Source organism: Cimex lectularius, unplaced genomic scaffold (genome assembly GCF_000648675.2).
Source record: "Cimex lectularius strain Harlan isolate CLEC.00 unplaced genomic scaffold, Clec_2.1 scaffold261, whole genome shotgun sequence".
In the NCBI taxonomy this organism is placed as follows: Eukaryota; Metazoa; Arthropoda; class Insecta; order Hemiptera; family Cimicidae; genus Cimex; species Cimex lectularius.
In genome coordinates this window covers 232,921-249,702 of record NW_019394188.1, presented here as the reverse complement: position 1 = coordinate 249,702, position 16,782 = coordinate 232,921, and the positions used below count along the sequence as shown (strand labels likewise).

The window sequence follows — 16,782 nt, the reverse complement described above, 5'->3', positions numbered from 1 at the left end:
GAATTTCAACGGTGCTATTAGATTTTCAGAGAAATGTTTAGATTAAAAGATATCACGATTTTCCGACGCCAGGACGTGATATCTTTCAAAATCGATAAAAAGCGAAATTACTCTGAAATGGTTGAGAATCGGACCATGGACAATATGAACTTTTTTGTTCATTTTAGGGTGAAGAATCTACTGGAGAAGTTTGTAGCACGAGTAGCAATTCACCCTGTATATATATATCCCACTCGAGTTCTTTATCTTCTCTACATCTACTGTTATCTACTCATTTATCTTTTCATGTCTCTTTCTTTTCTCTGGTTTTCCTTACATTCGGTCATATGTCCGACTATCAGTTTTTCTACCTTTCTCTTTGATATCCGAATAAGTCGTTCATTCATATCATCTCCTTTTCCTTCTCCGTCTCTTTCAATTAGTACTTGATCGAAGGAAGACTTCTTTAAGTTTGAATAAATTAAAAAAAATTTTAATTTTAAATCTGATTAATTAAACTCACAAAGCTAAACTAACAACATTATATAATATGGTAGGAAATAAATATTAAATGTTATTCTAATATCTATTTATGTTTAATGTATTTTTCATAGGCTGATGTTAATATGATGTTTATTTTGAAACAGAATATTAGCAATATATATTTTTTAAGGAGAGAAATAAAGTTTGTGTAATTTGTGTTTATTTTACTAATTTGTGGTTTAAACAATGTTTTTCTTCTATTATCTGCGGTTTCGAAACAACTTTTTCAATTAAGCTCTAAAGCCCTTTTCTGTACTTTACTCTGACAAAGTTCACTGAAAACTGCACATCGCAATTAGCGAAAAGAACTTATCGAGTGGACGGAAACGCTTTTCCAGTTTTGCGATGGCAGCTTTTTTTCTCTCCCTCCGGGGTTTTACGAGGAGGGTCTTTCCCTTTCCGCCTTCTGGAGAGAGAGGCCGTCGTTCATTGAGAGAAAGTTAAGACTGCAATCCCACGCGAATCTACAGCCGGCTGCTCGGTGCTACACGCCCTTGAATTACAACGAGTTAATTTACAGCCCTTCCGGAAATCAACACAGTTTATCGGTGTTAATGATAGCGTGGGTGAGGGCGACACATGTCAAGAGAGTTTCAACTTGCAGTGGCGCATCGACAGATTGCGTGTCGACCACCGAAACCCATTGAAAACCAGATTCCAAAGATAATCTATCAAAGCATAGTAGTACAGACCCTCCGAGAGGATGAACGTAATATGAGTTTATTTATAGGCGCAGAATATGATATAACGTCACCACTGTTAAATCTAACGAAAGAAAAAGTGCGATAAGTAGATGTATAGTCAGATAAAGAGTAGAAAGTGAGAGAAATGAGAAAGGGGAAAGCGAGAGAAAGGAAGAAGGGATAAGTTATTGTAAATGAGGAAGAGTGAAAAACAAGGCATAAAGAAAAAATGAGATAGAGAATGAAAGAATAACAAAAAAATATACCGTCAATGAAAAACAAGATAGGAGGTGATTCGGTAATATTTTTTTCTTTATACAAATGTTCGCAACAGCACAGACCATATAAACCCTGAGGGTGCCGGGTTTTTGAAAAAAAGCCCATTTGTAAGTATGTCGGCAGCTGGATTCGAACCCGGGACCTTTACCTTACATTGATGAGCGCCGTGTCAACGCCTAAACCGTTGCGGCCACCGACGCCCCCGTGATTCGGCAATAGAAGAGTTAAGGTTGTATTTAGGAGACTGATAAAAAGATTGAACAAGAGAAAAGAAAAGAAGGTGAGATAATGTGAGAAGGAAATCAAACGTGATAAAAGAAAGAGAGAGGGGTCGAAATGAAAGCAATGAAAAGTAAGTCATAGATAAGTAGGTAGATAGAGAGAGAGATACATAAAAACAAAATATATTAGTTACATTTAGTGATTCAAATAAATTTATCGTAACACTAAGTAGACTAACAAACAATCATGGCAGTAGTAGAAAAGCTGAATTATTTGGAGGAAAGCTAATTGTATCTTGTCACGTGGATTAGGGTTGTGGTCAGAAAAACAAATAGTACCAAAGCTTAGCTTTTAACGATATATTTCGTCTTCTTCAGGGTCTACAGAAAACAATTTTAATAATTGTTCATTCATATAAGACATATTACAGATTCTTGACAACTTACCGCCCCTTTTGAATTTTCGGTTGAGATGGGAGGTTGGTGTCCGAGTGGTAGAGCAGCGACGTATCAAGCTGAAGATTGTGGGTTCGAATCCCATTCGTGCCATTGACTAACTGTAAAAAATCTTGTTGTAACACCTGAAAGAAGGTTAAATTTTCTGTAAGGAAACCTATTTTCATTGGAGAAATGATGAAAAAATTCTGCACGAAAAGGTCAGAAAAAACAAAAATGTTGAAATTTGGAATTTTTTGAAAATGTTTGATTGGTAACTGTTAATAACTAACTAACTTTGCAAATTCCCTCAAAAGTTCTCCATTCTGGAACACCCAAAAATTTTCCATTTTGTTGAGAAAAAAAAAACGTGTCGATAGGGGGCACGTTCAATTTTTCCGGGAAATCCGTCTGACTCTTGAGTTTCGTGTCAGTTCTTTAATGTTCAATTCAATCAGCTTTATGTTATCAACTGACAACTTCCTCAGGTTGGTGAATTAAATATATATNTGTGTGTGTGTGTGTGTGTGTGTGTGTGTGGGTCCATTGTTTAGATTCTAGGAGGAGGGTGTGTCTTGTTCCAAAATCCCACTATAAACTGCTTAGATCAATCAGGTCCGTTTTTAGTTTACATGACTTATTATCTTGATGAATGTACGTAATTTCTTTGAATAACCAACAATCAGTGTTATGCCCCATGTCAAAAGCAAAATTAAGATTATTAATATGCTTATGTTTTGATAATACAGTTCCTTTGTCTCTTAACATCATTACAGTCATGCTGATGCTGCCTAATACGCTCTGAGAGATACTGTTTTGTTTGGTCATAATAAACCGTCCGACATCGAGTACATTTTATACAATACACCATTAGAGTTTGTTAGGAGTGGATCTTTATATTTCAATTTTGTGTAGAAGTTTTTTCCTACCTTGTTTCTAAATTTAAATATTACTTTTATACTATTGATTTTTTTTCAAATAATCGTTTTAATTTGTTTGCTGTTTCTGCAATATTTGTTATTATAAAATCTTTCTCCATCTGGTGGGGGTAGTTACACTCATTCTACTGTTCATTAACCTGTTTATGAATGACTTCGGATATCTACTATCCATTAATATAGATTGCATTTTCATTCGGGTTTCCTTATAGAAACAAATATTACTAAATTTCAATGCCCCATCTTTACAGTTGTACGTAATATTAATTTCCATTTCGAATGAATGAGCAGATGAAGAATGTACCACCCTATCAGAATTTATTTGGTTTCGTATACCAATTAGTTAACAACTTTTTTCTTTTCCTGAACACAAGCAAGTCCAGAATTTTGTACTTATGTACCTTAACGGGGATTTCAACGGTGCTTATAGATTTTAAGAGAAATGTTTAGATTAAAAGATATCACGATTTTCCGACGCCAGGACGTGATATCTTTCAAAATCGATAAAAAGCGAAATTACTCTGAAATGGTTGAGAATCGGACCATGGACAATATGAACTTTTTTGTTCATTTTAGGGTGAAGAATCTACTGGAGAAGTTTGTAGCACGAGTAGCAATTCACCCTGTATCATCAAATGCTCGGCATTGGTACAATAGCATCATTTGTTTTTCTGACCACAATCCACGTGATTATGATGAAAGATAATATTAAAATAAAGAACATGTTTTTGAAAATATACTCATCGATTTATGGACTTTAGAAAAGCTTCTAAGCTAGTACGTAGTAAATATCTACTACATTTTGAAGTTGTTAAAAACATTGGTATAGTAAAATGGATAATTATGATTTATGAAAATCTCTTTTCTTACATTGAACTTAGTTATTGTAATGCGAAAAAACAAAACTAAAAACAAAATTAAAAAGTCTCTTTTTTTGTTTACTATTTTACTTTTACTATTTTTTTGTGTATTTTTTATTTTTAATATTTTCTGCCGTTATACAGAGTAGAAACTCTTATCTCTCGTTCGGTTTTTTCTTAGAGCTTTTTGGCCTTTTAGAACCGCTGGAGGTGGGAGAGACATTGACAAAATCGGGCAACTCAGACTCAGTGAGGAACGGCGTCTCGGTCCCTGTCGTACCGATCCGCAGGACGTTCTTCTTCAAATCTATGCAGCACTGGAAAGACAACAATTAAATAATACAATATTGATTATCATTATGATCAGCATGGATCGAAATTCATGAAGCAACCATGAACGTAAGAAAAGAGATAAAAAATGCTAAATTTGACGCTAAACTTGAATATTCCCTATCCTACAGTAGAAGGCTGCATAAAAAACAACAAAGAAATGACGGTATCGGAAGGATGATCTAAAAAAACATATAGTTTGGTCGATCCCCATGATTTTGGACAATATTCAACTTTTAACCTTCTTAAGTGTTGGGATTGTTATTTAATAATTTTACACATGACTTATATTGTCTTAATTACTACTAAATAAATAAATAGTTAATATAAGGTAAAACCGTCCAAACCATATTTATAATTCAAATTAATTTTAATATTGCTCAGTGCATCACCCGCCTGTCACGCATTTAAGCCTAACTGAACGACAGATAACCCCACAGATTTTTTTTACGAGGGTTCCCAACAGCAGAGGTCATATCAAGCTGGGGTGTCGGTGTTTTAAAAAAAAATTGTAAGTATGTCGGGTTTCAATGCAGGTCCGCTGGATTCGAACCCGGGACCTTCACCTTACAGTGATGAACGCTGTTCACCGTCTAAACCGTTGCGGCTACTGGCACCTCTATCACAGTTGTTTATATTACCTACAATGTTTATTTTCGTTTTACCGTACCACACACAAACTTAAACATTCATGTCTATAAATACATTCACATATGGTAACCACACTTGGGTTTTGATATTACAGGCGTGCCTCACCACTTCTTGCTGATTAATACTACTCTTTCGGTTTTTTTAGCTTCTCCTTTGCCCATTTTGTCGCGTGTTTGATATTTTAGTTTTTGTGCTTGGTCCTTCTGCCTATCATTCTGTCTTTTCACTTTCTGTTTTGTGTCCGCTGGCCTAACCATAGTCTGCGGGTCATGTGTTAAGTCAGCAGCACTTTTGGTAGCTTTGTCAATTTTTTCCTTTCTTTCAATGGCACAATGGATTTATCGTTTTTGCTATTCCTATTTAGGCAATTTAGGCACTCCCACACTAGTTTTAAATTAAAAGAATCTAGTTCTTTTATAGCTGCCTGTCAGTCCGAAAGTATGTAAATCTTTTCCTTTCACTTTTTTTTTCTTTGGCAACCCCAGTGCAAAGAGCTTGAATTCGCTTGAACCGCCAGTTTAGAAGGTAGTTGAACCCAGACCATGGGGTTGAGCTAACGTGTAATTCGGTCCCTTTACATCTAATATAAACAGTGGCGATTGCCTTAATCAAATGTTGAGCCAGTTAATCATGTTTCTATGTAGTCATAATCATAGTATCATTTTTTCATATCCTACATGTATTTGTATAATTTAAAAAATGTTTATGAATCCCAGGCCCTGAAGATGATCTCGTAAAAATCGAAACGTTGGTACGATAAAGAAAATGTTTTTCTAAAACCTACGTCACACCAGACCACATCTCACGATCTCCAAATAATCATCAACTAACGGTCACTAAACACCACACAATTCTATGTAGAGCTGTTTTGTTCAGACCTTCTACGTCTAGTTTGAGGCATCCCTGGAAGAACAGCCAATTACTTTTTTAGGATCTATAAAAACCGTGGTATTTGCTTATTTGTTCTTATTTGTTTCCACCTCTAAGTTTATAACCTATAGACGTCATGCCATTTTTTTATTTTGTTGATCAAGTACGCGCTTTCTAGTGACCTAGTTCTAGTTAAGAAGTCGTTATATTGCCTTCTTAGACGTTAATACTTTTTTTTTTTAATAAGTATTGACAAAGATCCTCAACCATTTTGATAATAGAGGTTCTGCCTTAGAGGGTATGATGATTGTTTGCACACACATATTAAAGTAAATGTTTTTATTAAATTCTCTAATTTCGTGGTCCGCTTGACTAATTAATACATTACAATTAATTAAGGTTTTTAGTTGAGATGAAAAAAAGTTAATGGCACGAGAGGGATTCGAACCTCTACCACCTGAGCTATCGTGACAATGTTGAATCGAGCGTCAAGCTCAAAAAGCTTCTTGAATTTAACACATCTAACTCGATTAACGCATGAATGCTTTAATTTTTTTGCGAGGCAAGACGAGACTGTAAGCACAGACGTCACACGTCAAACACAGTGATTATAGGACCAAATAGGTGATATAAGTTAAGTTTTTATTTCCATACCCTCTCAAATCTATTGTATTTTGTTTTATGTTTAAAATTCATTCAAACTAAATATTTTGGTCAATTGTATCATCACAGTGGGTTCCGAGGCAAACTGATATAGCTTTAAGCCTGGTATTAGACGAGTTTTCCTCTTGAAAGGAGACATACAACATCAAACAGACCAAACTGGGTTCTAATCTCGAATTGCTCTGATTAAAGTTAAATAGAGAGAGACAATAGTCGGGCCAATCACAACCATTACGTTTTACTCTATTCTATTGATTGTTTTAGTTGTTATGAAAACTAAGATTTTTCGATTTACGCCTACAAAATTACCTGGTGCCGTTTTAGCATGTCGAGCCCCAGCAGCATGTCCATAGCTTGTTCTTCAATGACAGAAAACGATGTTGTTAAGTGATCTTTTTCTATAACAACGTCTACCATGTGGACGCGGCCGATTATCCGCTGTACCCCGACACCTCTGGCCACTCCGGACCACCTCGTGTCTACGAGTCTCATGATGTTCACCCTTTCCGCACATTTGACAGACATTATTGTCGTTTGGGCACCTGAAACAAATCGTTCGCTCGAATTCACGTTCTAGTCGGTGTTGATTGTTCTTTTTTACCTGAGTCAACGAACGCCTTGACAGGGTACCCGTTGACAAGGCAGTTGATGAAAAGCATGATGACCACTCCGAACGATTCCGGGTTGTGTTCGAGAGCGGCTTCCATGTTCGCCTCGATGTTTTTCCTTCTTATGTCCTCAGCGATCAGGCGCTGGGCCTCGATGTCGAAAGGGTGCGCCTGCAGCAGCTGCATCCTCTTTCTTTCAAGTCGTTCTCTCTCTTCTAATTGTGCTGCTAGAACCGAAGCGAATTCCTCTGGAAAAAAATCAAAAATTAACACGCAAAATAGATTTTAAATTGTTGCTTTTCCTACCAAGTTTTCCGGACTTTAGTGCATTGTATAGTTTCGGGTTGTTTTCTTTCAAGGCGGCCATGTGGTTTGGATTGCTAAGGAGAAGGTTTCTGATCTGCGCCGGGTCATTGCTAGCTGTTCGCTTCGGCGATACAGAAGCCTTTGGCGAATTCGGGGATGCTAAAACCCAACCAGGAAATATATAAATATATAAACCAAAAAAAATCACAAAACTTAACAATAACATATAAAACCACTCGATATCTAACCTTTAATATTAATTAAGGATAAAATCATTCGTACTGGACGTTATATGATTCATTTGATTTACCTGTGCAATGTACACTGTGTGAAATGCACGGCATTATCTGGTAGAAGCCGTTTCTTGCGCGATTGGGACACGGATGGCCGAAGTAATAGAAATTAAAATATTTATTTAAACTCATGATGAATTTTTGCTCTTTTACCACGCGTACCACAATCTCTTCTCTAGAATCTTCTTAAAATACCGTACATCACATGCAGATCCTAGGGCAAGAAATAAATATATAAGTTGTTGTCGGGACAATTAGGTCACATCTATTTAAATTTTTTTTTCATTTATTCTTGATGAAAGATTTTGCAAAAAATCTTCGAGCCCGCTTCTACCAGATAATGTCAGAAATATTTCTAAGATAGCATTTCTTATCTAAAAGTTACTCTCGCTTTTAATTATTTTCTACTACGCTACTTATTTTACATGAATCCAAATAGACACAGTAGTTAATTTTTTATTCTGACCTACATGTTATTTTGTTATTAATATTATCAACTTTTTAATATGCTGTAGTTTATAAAATGATCCGCATGATTAAAAACATTTAATTGTATAATAATTATTAGTATTGTTAAAAAAAAAGGAAAGTTTCTATTTTTCACATTTAATTAGAGTTGTTACAATACTATTTCAGCATATTTTCTATTATAAGACATACCACATTGGAGACCGCGGTGGCCGAGTTTCTAGCGATTCTGGGTTCAAATCCCCCCCCCCGGAATTTTACCCATTACCAAAAAACTCATGTTTCGGAATCACGTACGATACCTCGACAAACAACTTACATCATTTACTGGCTGAAAAGACTTATTTGACAATCGGTCTTAACTTACATTAACGAACAATAAGGACTATACTCTAATGTGCTTCATCACCTATGGACATACGGACTTCAATTGTACGGAATCCCAAAGCGTTAACTTCTTAACTTACAGATTCTAAACCCTACAGTCTCCGAACTCAAAATCAAAAACTCTCCGAAAAATAATCAATACTCCAGTACATATCTCGAACCGTACAATTCATTCCGAATTAAAAATCACGTTTGTCTCGTATCTTGCCTAATTCCGTTACAAAGAGTTAATCAATTATCCAATCCCTCAAATGGCAATATTAAAATTGTCATCTACAACACTACCCGCCAATTCCATACAGAGAACATGCTGTGACACACTTGTGCTATCAAAATGTTGTCAATAGGTTCTTCAAAGAAAACGTCAAAGATCAAACTATACGGAAATAAAGAGTTCAATTGCTTCAAATATCAATAAAAAATAAATTCGGATCGTAACAAATTTTGACGAATAAATGACCATAGTCTGTTTATTGCTTTGCAGCCGTAGTTCTGCAGACGATTTGAGCACCGAGGCCGGACGGGCAAACATAATCTTCTTCTGTCCTGGTTGTCATGTAATGGTTTCTTATAAAAATGTCTGAAAGTAAATATGTAGTTCTTCAATTCATAGCATAAAATTGAACAAGTTAATAGCGAAACCCTACGAACCCACACCAAACTTCTACTTATCGTATCTTTTCTTCAGTAATAGCAGAATTACTCCATCAATATCTTAACCTATAAATAAAATCTCCATCAAAATGAAGTACAAGGGACGATAGGGATAAGTGCTAATTAGGCGACTGTAAAATAAAACTATCCAACACATGGACAACTTAGGCTAAGTTCGACTAGGATAAAGCCCAACTGCAAACATAATTTTCTCAAAAATATTCTTTTCTCATCTTAGGATTCATGACCCAGTCCTCTCCGCCAATATTATCAACAAACTTCACGAATCTCTACATCTTTTTCTTCCTTCTAAACCTTTTTCTGCCAAAAAAAGTCAAGCAGGCCATTTGTAATTTCCGAAAAATCAAATTTTGAGTTTAGCACCTAATTACTTTTACAAAATTAAATTAACTCCCTACAAAAGCGTCTTCATAATGTATATATTCAACTTTCCTAAGGACTACCCACTTCCTCGCCCTATGGATATACTCTTCTATAAGCAAATCAAACCAACCCACCTTCCTAGTTCTTACAAACCCAGAAGACTCAATAGGTCTTTTGCCTATAACTGGTAAGATTCTGTGGAAATTAAAAATGTTCGACTTTCCAAGTTGTCACTCCTGACTTGGCCATTCATCAACCGCGTTGTAGTCGCCATTGTTGGTACCGTGGAGCCTTCCTGGCTAATCTCAAGCCTTTGACAAGGTTTTTGGGTTTTTGATAAGGGGACATCTCTGTAAGCTCAAGGGTATCCTCCATCTACATTATGTCTAAAATCTTATCTTACAGTCAGTTCCCTTTCTATATTGTCCAAAACATTTCTTTCAAATCCATCACCCAATTCTAGCTGGTGTCCTGCAAGGTAGGACCCTTCTTATGCACAATTTACACATTTGATTTCCCCACTGAAACATTCACTTTTACTTTTTCTGGTATCATCAAAACTCACCTACGGTAAAGATTCCGTTACAGCTTCATATAATTAAGAAAATCAATTAAACGCGAATCTTAGCTCATATATTGATCAAGGTTAACAAAAGTAAACGTAAATATATTATTTTCACCCTTATATTTTGTATTGTACAACTATAACATCCTTCTATCTGGAATGATAATTTTAATTGAAATTATTGAAGGTTTTATGCTAATATGCAAAGGTGGTGCGGTGAAATCACCTACTTTAGTTATTAAACGTGGAACCAAAACTGCTGTATCAGAAGTACATCCCGAAAGAATAAACTTAAAGCTCTTAATATAAATGATATTTGTGATGATCAACATAGTTAAGATTGTATTTTACTTATAGTTCTACCGAGTTAAGTACGGTTACCATGTTTAGAGGCGGTCCGATCCTGTAGAACGATTACGTCCCCGTCTTTGATTCTGTAACCATTCAGCGTGGTGTGGACATTGGAGATCCTTCTTCCTTCATGCACAAGTATAATCTGTTCCTTGAGGTAGCCTGTCTCCACTTCGCAGAGAGCGAGGAAGTCTTTTATCGTCAAATCCCCACTCACTTCCACGACAAACAGTTCTTCCCTGGGGGACGCTATCGTCACCTTCATCCCCTACTTGGTTCATTCTTAAACCGATTCCATTATGTGTAGACGGCCCGCCCCGCCCGTTTCGTTTCCACTTACATTACTATTTGACAACAATCATGATCACATATGATCAATTACCACAAGATTTATTTCGACGGAACATGTGTGAAACCTTATATTTATATAGAGTGTAAGAGTTAGAAATTTTAGGAGGATTTTTCGTGTTTACCTATTCTTGGTGTACGGTTACATCTGTATGGCGGCGAACCCTTCCTTCTGGGCATTTTCCTGAAGACGACCATGTCGCCGTCGGCGATGCCGTGAGACCTTAGGTCGAGCCCTTCCTGCACCAAGGGTGAACCTTTGTGGTAGAGGCTCAGGTCGTTTACAGGCGAGTTGGTCTCCCATGCGAACAGCGTTTTCAACTCGCTGAGAAGCATGTCTCGCCGGACTTCGACGACAATCATGTCATCATTTGAGTTGCTGAGTGTCAGTTTCATCGTGTTCGCTCATTTGCGTCTTTTCATGGACACGGCGACGAAAAGTCGCTCTGCCCCGAAGGCATCCGTTTAAATTTTTGACCGTTTGGCACTGAACCTTGTTGCATCACATGTTCAATTTTCTCACTTTCCACTTGGTAACATTTTAAGTATTTACCTTGAAAGTCAGCAAATCGACGAACATTTCCATAAACCATAAATACGTTTTCTATTTTTTAAGTATTTATACGTCACGTCAAAGATACAAAATATTATCAACGACTGATGTGAAACAACTATATAACAAAAACATAAGTAACCAGACAGTACACCTTAGGACTGAACATAACACGACAATTAATAGCGCATGGTAAAAATGGGCGAATTGTCAGTTCAGTTTACTTTAACGTACTAGAGATGAGTATGGATACTCGATATATCGAAAATTTCGATATTTTTGTTTAAAGAAAAGACATTTTGGATCGATATTTTAAAATTACGATATTTATGATATCAATATTTCAATTTTATATATGTTTTCAAATATACCTATTAATTAAATCCATTAGAGTTCGTGGTTCTATTGACCAATTAACTGTTTTCAATTGATTAATCTTTATGTAAAGTAATTGGTTGAGATAAAAAAGTCAGTGTCACGTGCGGGATTCGAACCCGCGATCTTCGGCTAAATACGCCGCTGCTCTACCTCTTGAGCTCTCATGACTTCGATCCACTCGGTTCGATCCCACTCGTGATATTGTCTTTTTTATCTCAACCAATACCTTAAATATACCTATTAATATAAACAATTAGAAATTATCTGTATCTTAATGTTCCGTTGTAAAAAATACAGCGAGACCCCCCCCCCCCGTCGGACGGAACGTGAGGGTACTTTTCCCATACATAGCAGGCTGGCAAGGAAATATTTCCCAACAGTGGCAACATCAGTCCCCAGCCGAACTTTTCTCCAAAACTGGTCAGGCAGTCTCAAAAACAAGAAACAGGCTCGGTGGAAAGTTTGTGGAAAAATCCTATTTCTGTAGTCATTAGAGGACGAATTATGGGTGTATTTGTATATTTATCTTAGTTTTTATTTGTTTATAATAATTTGGTAAAATTACAAAAATATACTACAAAAAAAGAATCTAATTATTAATTCTAAATATTCTTTATTTTTATTATTCCAGAGATATTTTAAATTAATTAAAATTTGTTTATTTAGATCGTCTTATCTTTTTTTCTTAGGCTTCTGCTAATAGAAATAAAAAATAAAATCAGTTAGCGGATAGATCGATATTTTTGCTTACGATATTATCGTATATCGATTATTTAGAAACTTTTTCGTTTTGATACAAAATATCGATTTTTTTAATGATACCCATCCCTATAATATATCCATATTTCAGTTCATTTTAGCTCTAGTCCATCTTCCTAAAGCATTTTCAGCTTGTGACGTTCATTCGGCCATAAAACATCTTAAGTCAAAAGATTTTGACCTTATTACTCTAAAAATCCTCGAACACCTACCCAAAAAGGCATCATAGTCACTGCATACCTACTAATAATTAATACTGTTCTTTGCGTAAACAGCTTCCCTTTATCAAGGAAAACTCGTATATATTTATTTTTTAGTACGACCCGCTCTTGACCCTATCAGCAGCCAATGCGTAAACAACATACTGACAGACCTGAATTCACTGCTGAAAATGAAACGAACTATAAACTTTATAGACCTAGAAATAAAAACCGACGACAAACTTATTTCGACATACGTAGAAAAGCAACAGCGACTGACATCGTACAAGCCGTCTCAAACCACTCATACCAACACAAAATGTCAACACTGAAATGCACGACAGACTAAAATTAATCCCTCTAACTAAAGGCAAATACGAAAACGAATTATAAAGGTACAACAAAAACACAATCAACAAAATGCTAAACAAATCACGCACATCAAAACAAAACAACACTCAAAAACTCACAAACATCAATCACACAATTAAAAACATTACACTAATTAAATAGGAAAAGGAATAAAAACCCTAAAGACGAGCTAGAACAATCAAAACCCCCGATTTAATCTACCAAAAATGTACAGCTATTACTAATTCCGACACACCCCCCAAACATTCAACCCTAAAAACCCCATAAGTACATAAATTAACAATAACTCACAAACATCGCTAACATTATTAAAAACCATACAAAAATTAAAAGGACCGTGTATTAAAATGTCCGATCTGAACGATCAGAAAGATATAATATATCAAACATACCGGCAAACAGTACTAATTAATTAATCTTTTTTTATGTAAGGTTTTATTTCAAATAAAGCTAGTGACACGAGCGGGATTCGAACCCAAGACCTTCGAAAGGTTGTAGGTTGAGATGGGGAGTTGGTGTACGAGTGGATCGAAGTCACGATAGCTCATGGGTTAGAGCAGCCAAAGGTCGTGGGTTCGAATCCTGCTCGTGACACTAGCTTTTTCATTTCAACCAAAACCTTACATAAAAAGGATTAAATAGTTAAAAGAAGTAATTATATAGACCACTAAATATAATGGATTTAATAAGTACTAACATTGCTAATACTCCTCACACCACCTGGGACCTCATAACTAAAACTTCATTTCCCATGTATCACCCATACATTGAAGATGGCGAAATACCGAAACGCATCTGACCCAACAAACCTCAGTTAGGATAGCAGACAAGAATGATAACTGATGTTAATAACTATCAATCAATAGGTTTATCATCCCGCAGGCCGCAGGAAGAAATCTCATAGTTTTTTTGTGAAATTTCATTTAAGTCCTACTAATTGAGATAGGAAATAGATTTGGAACCAAATTGAAATTAATAAACAAAGGAGAGTAAAAGAAAATTATAAAAATACTATACATAAAAAGACAGGTATGTTAAAACAAAAACAATAAATATAAATAAATGCATAACAAAAAGATTATTTAATCAATATTATGAACAATAGGTTATTTTGTAAAATAATAAATAATCTTTTATTAGAATTTTAATATTAACATATTTTTTCTATAAGTAATATCAAAACCCTGTCAAATGTGTTAATAATTCCGTCGAAAAATTGTTAAAGTTTAAATATAGTAGGGTTTAGTAACATGTTTAGATTGCTAGTCCACCTGGACAAATAACTAAATGGTTTTATTATGTAGCTTCCTCATTTCATCGCCAACTCCCCAATTATCCCACTTCCCTTCCATCAGCCTCGCTCTACCAGCCGGGAATTTACGGGCCGAATCTACGCGTTGTTTTGATTCGCGAACACACCATCAATATTCCAAATGATCTATTTTTTCAGTCAAAACTGGCCCATCGGCCGTTGTAAAGGGCGGTGAGTTGTAGCTGACCCCTGCTGCACATTAAGCAGACGTTACGTTTATTGACCCAACGGCTGGTTTATGACCTATGCCTATTTTATCAGAGCTGAGCCAACACCTAATCTTTGAAGTGGTAAACAGATCTTCTGGAAGTTCACGTGCCTCCCTTTTCTTCTCGGAATATATCGTTTCGAAGATAAGACGGGAAGCCCACCTTTTTCCCATTCGGCGGCACTCAATTTCGAACCGCTTCCGGGTTATGTCTGTATAATTCAAGAGCAAAAGTTTCTGTCAGCTCATCCCCTCGATTTTGCCAATTTATATCGTTCCTACTCCATTGCCAATATGGTTCCAAGAAAAATAATGGACATATTTTGATATAAAATATACCCGGCATTTCATGATCAATGTAATATTTTTGTAATTTGATATATTATCATTATAAATTCCAACGTCCACAGCAAGTTTTATAAAAAGTTATGTCACATCAACCGATAATTTACAAGACGCGCAAGACTATTCGATGAACATTGAATTTCAAACAATTAAAATACATGTGTATATTAAATAAATAAAACACTTAAAGACAAAACCTGACATCATATTTTGTTGCTTATAGAAAACTATATGTATTTCTATAGATATATAAATTACAACATGTTTATTTTAATGTAAATGAATTAAACGAGAAATTCATTATTTTTAATAAAATTTATTTAATTATGATGATTTGCAAAAATTTACCAAAATGCAGGAAATATAGTTCAGGATAGATTAAATTTTAACTTATACTTGTTTACCTGATTTCTTTCTTAATAACGCTTCGCCTATAACTTATAAAGTTGTCTCTTAGGCATCGAGTAAATAATCGATCGGATTTCATCTTCTGAAAAAGAATCTCATTCTTCAAAAGATGGGTTTGAAGCTGTTCGACACTTGTTGAGGTGGCGGACCAGGTCTTACCCTTCCCATAATTGTTCAATAGGATTCGTGCCAATAAATTGTAGTAATCCCTACATTCTCCGAGTAATCGGTAATTCGATCCACATGCGGTTGAACATTAAGCATTAAAACGAAGTTTGCCGCATTATATGGAAGAACTCCCCCAAGTACCTTACTGAAGTTAAAGATCCATTCTGTACGATATTGGTTCAGGAAGGGTTTAAACGTTGATTCGACCCCATATCATAACTGACTGTGTTTGAAAAGGCTGTGACACACGCATGGCACATGAAGCCTTCTCCAGATTTTCTTCACGCACGGTCATCTGATTGTCACAAACCAAACCGGCACTCATCTGTGAAGAGAACAACCCCCTTTTTGTTCAAGCGTCCAAGCTAGATGTCGATTTGCGAATAGTCGCCTTTCTACTTGATGCCTCTGTAGATGTACGGAACCTGATGAGGGACGTCAGACTAGGCTACTCTCACAAAGCCTTCTGATGACGTTACATTTCGGACCGTCTGGAGTTGAGAACCTACAAGGAAACCGTTAAATGACGGTTCCTTAGTGCGGTAAGAGCAATAAAAGGATCGTCTTTAGCTGTTGCACATCGCGGCGGTTTATGACCACATTGTTATGATCGAGAGAGACTTCCTGTGGCTTCAACCGCTGTAGGCCATCTCCTTGGCCAAAGCATGTGCCCAACGAGATCTTCTCGACTTAAAACGATGCTGTCTGTTTTTTTTTGTTTTTGTTTTTTTTCTACTGATGAAACTGAACTGGTTTTCTTTTTTTTAATTACATTAGTAACATTAGTAACACACTATAAAGATGAACAAAAAGTCTTTAATATTGTATTTACATTAAACATTTACATTACAACTATTAATCTTTATACATAGTTATTTTGGAAAAACAAATATATACTAGGGTCTGGTTTTGTCTTGGGTCGTATATTATTGTTAATACCTACAATAACAATTATTATTAATAAATTAAAACAAAGTAAAGTAAAAAGAACTAGTAAAAAGAGAGCATACAAAACCAAATACAATTTATATATGGGTCTCTCTCTCACACTTTCACTTTCTCTCTCTCTCTCTCTCTCTCTCTCTCTCTCTCTCTCTCTCTCTCTCTCTCTCTCCCTCATTCCCTTTCTCTCTCTCATATGCACACACTTCCTTAACTAACTAATTGAATTAATTTTACAAATGAAAAACAGATTTATACAAAAATAGAAATGTTCTCGCTTTCTCTCCCTCTCCCTCCCTCCCTCTCACTCCCTCTCTCTCT

General features: G+C 35.7%; 1 protein-coding gene across 4 annotated transcripts; it reads right to left on the bottom strand.

Moving 5' to 3' along the window:
* Positions 1-4,015: 4,015 nt before the first annotated feature.
* LOC106671031 (protein DDI1 homolog 2-like) lies at positions 4,016-11,343 on the bottom strand. 4 transcript variants are annotated; one of them, XM_014401790.2, is made up of 6 exons: positions 10,942-11,303; positions 7,677-7,873; positions 7,367-7,525; positions 7,054-7,308; positions 6,762-6,994; positions 4,016-4,255 (listed from the first exon to the last, which is right to left on the bottom strand). In XM_014401790.2, exons 2-6 carry the CDS (start codon positions 7,789-7,791, stop codon positions 4,094-4,096), a joined length of 924 nt encoding a protein of 307 aa, XP_014257276.1. In that variant the 5' UTR covers positions 7,792-7,873; positions 10,942-11,303; the 3' UTR covers positions 4,016-4,093. The 4 variants fall into 4 exon arrangements, with proteins under 4 accessions (XP_014257276.1, XP_014257274.1, XP_014257272.1 ...); XM_014401788.2 differs by lacking the exon at positions 10,942-11,303 and adding an exon at positions 10,499-10,854; XM_014401786.2 differs by lacking the exon at positions 7,677-7,873 and having other exon boundaries at positions 10,942-11,343.
* Between the last annotated feature and the right edge of the window lie 5,439 nt (positions 11,344-16,782).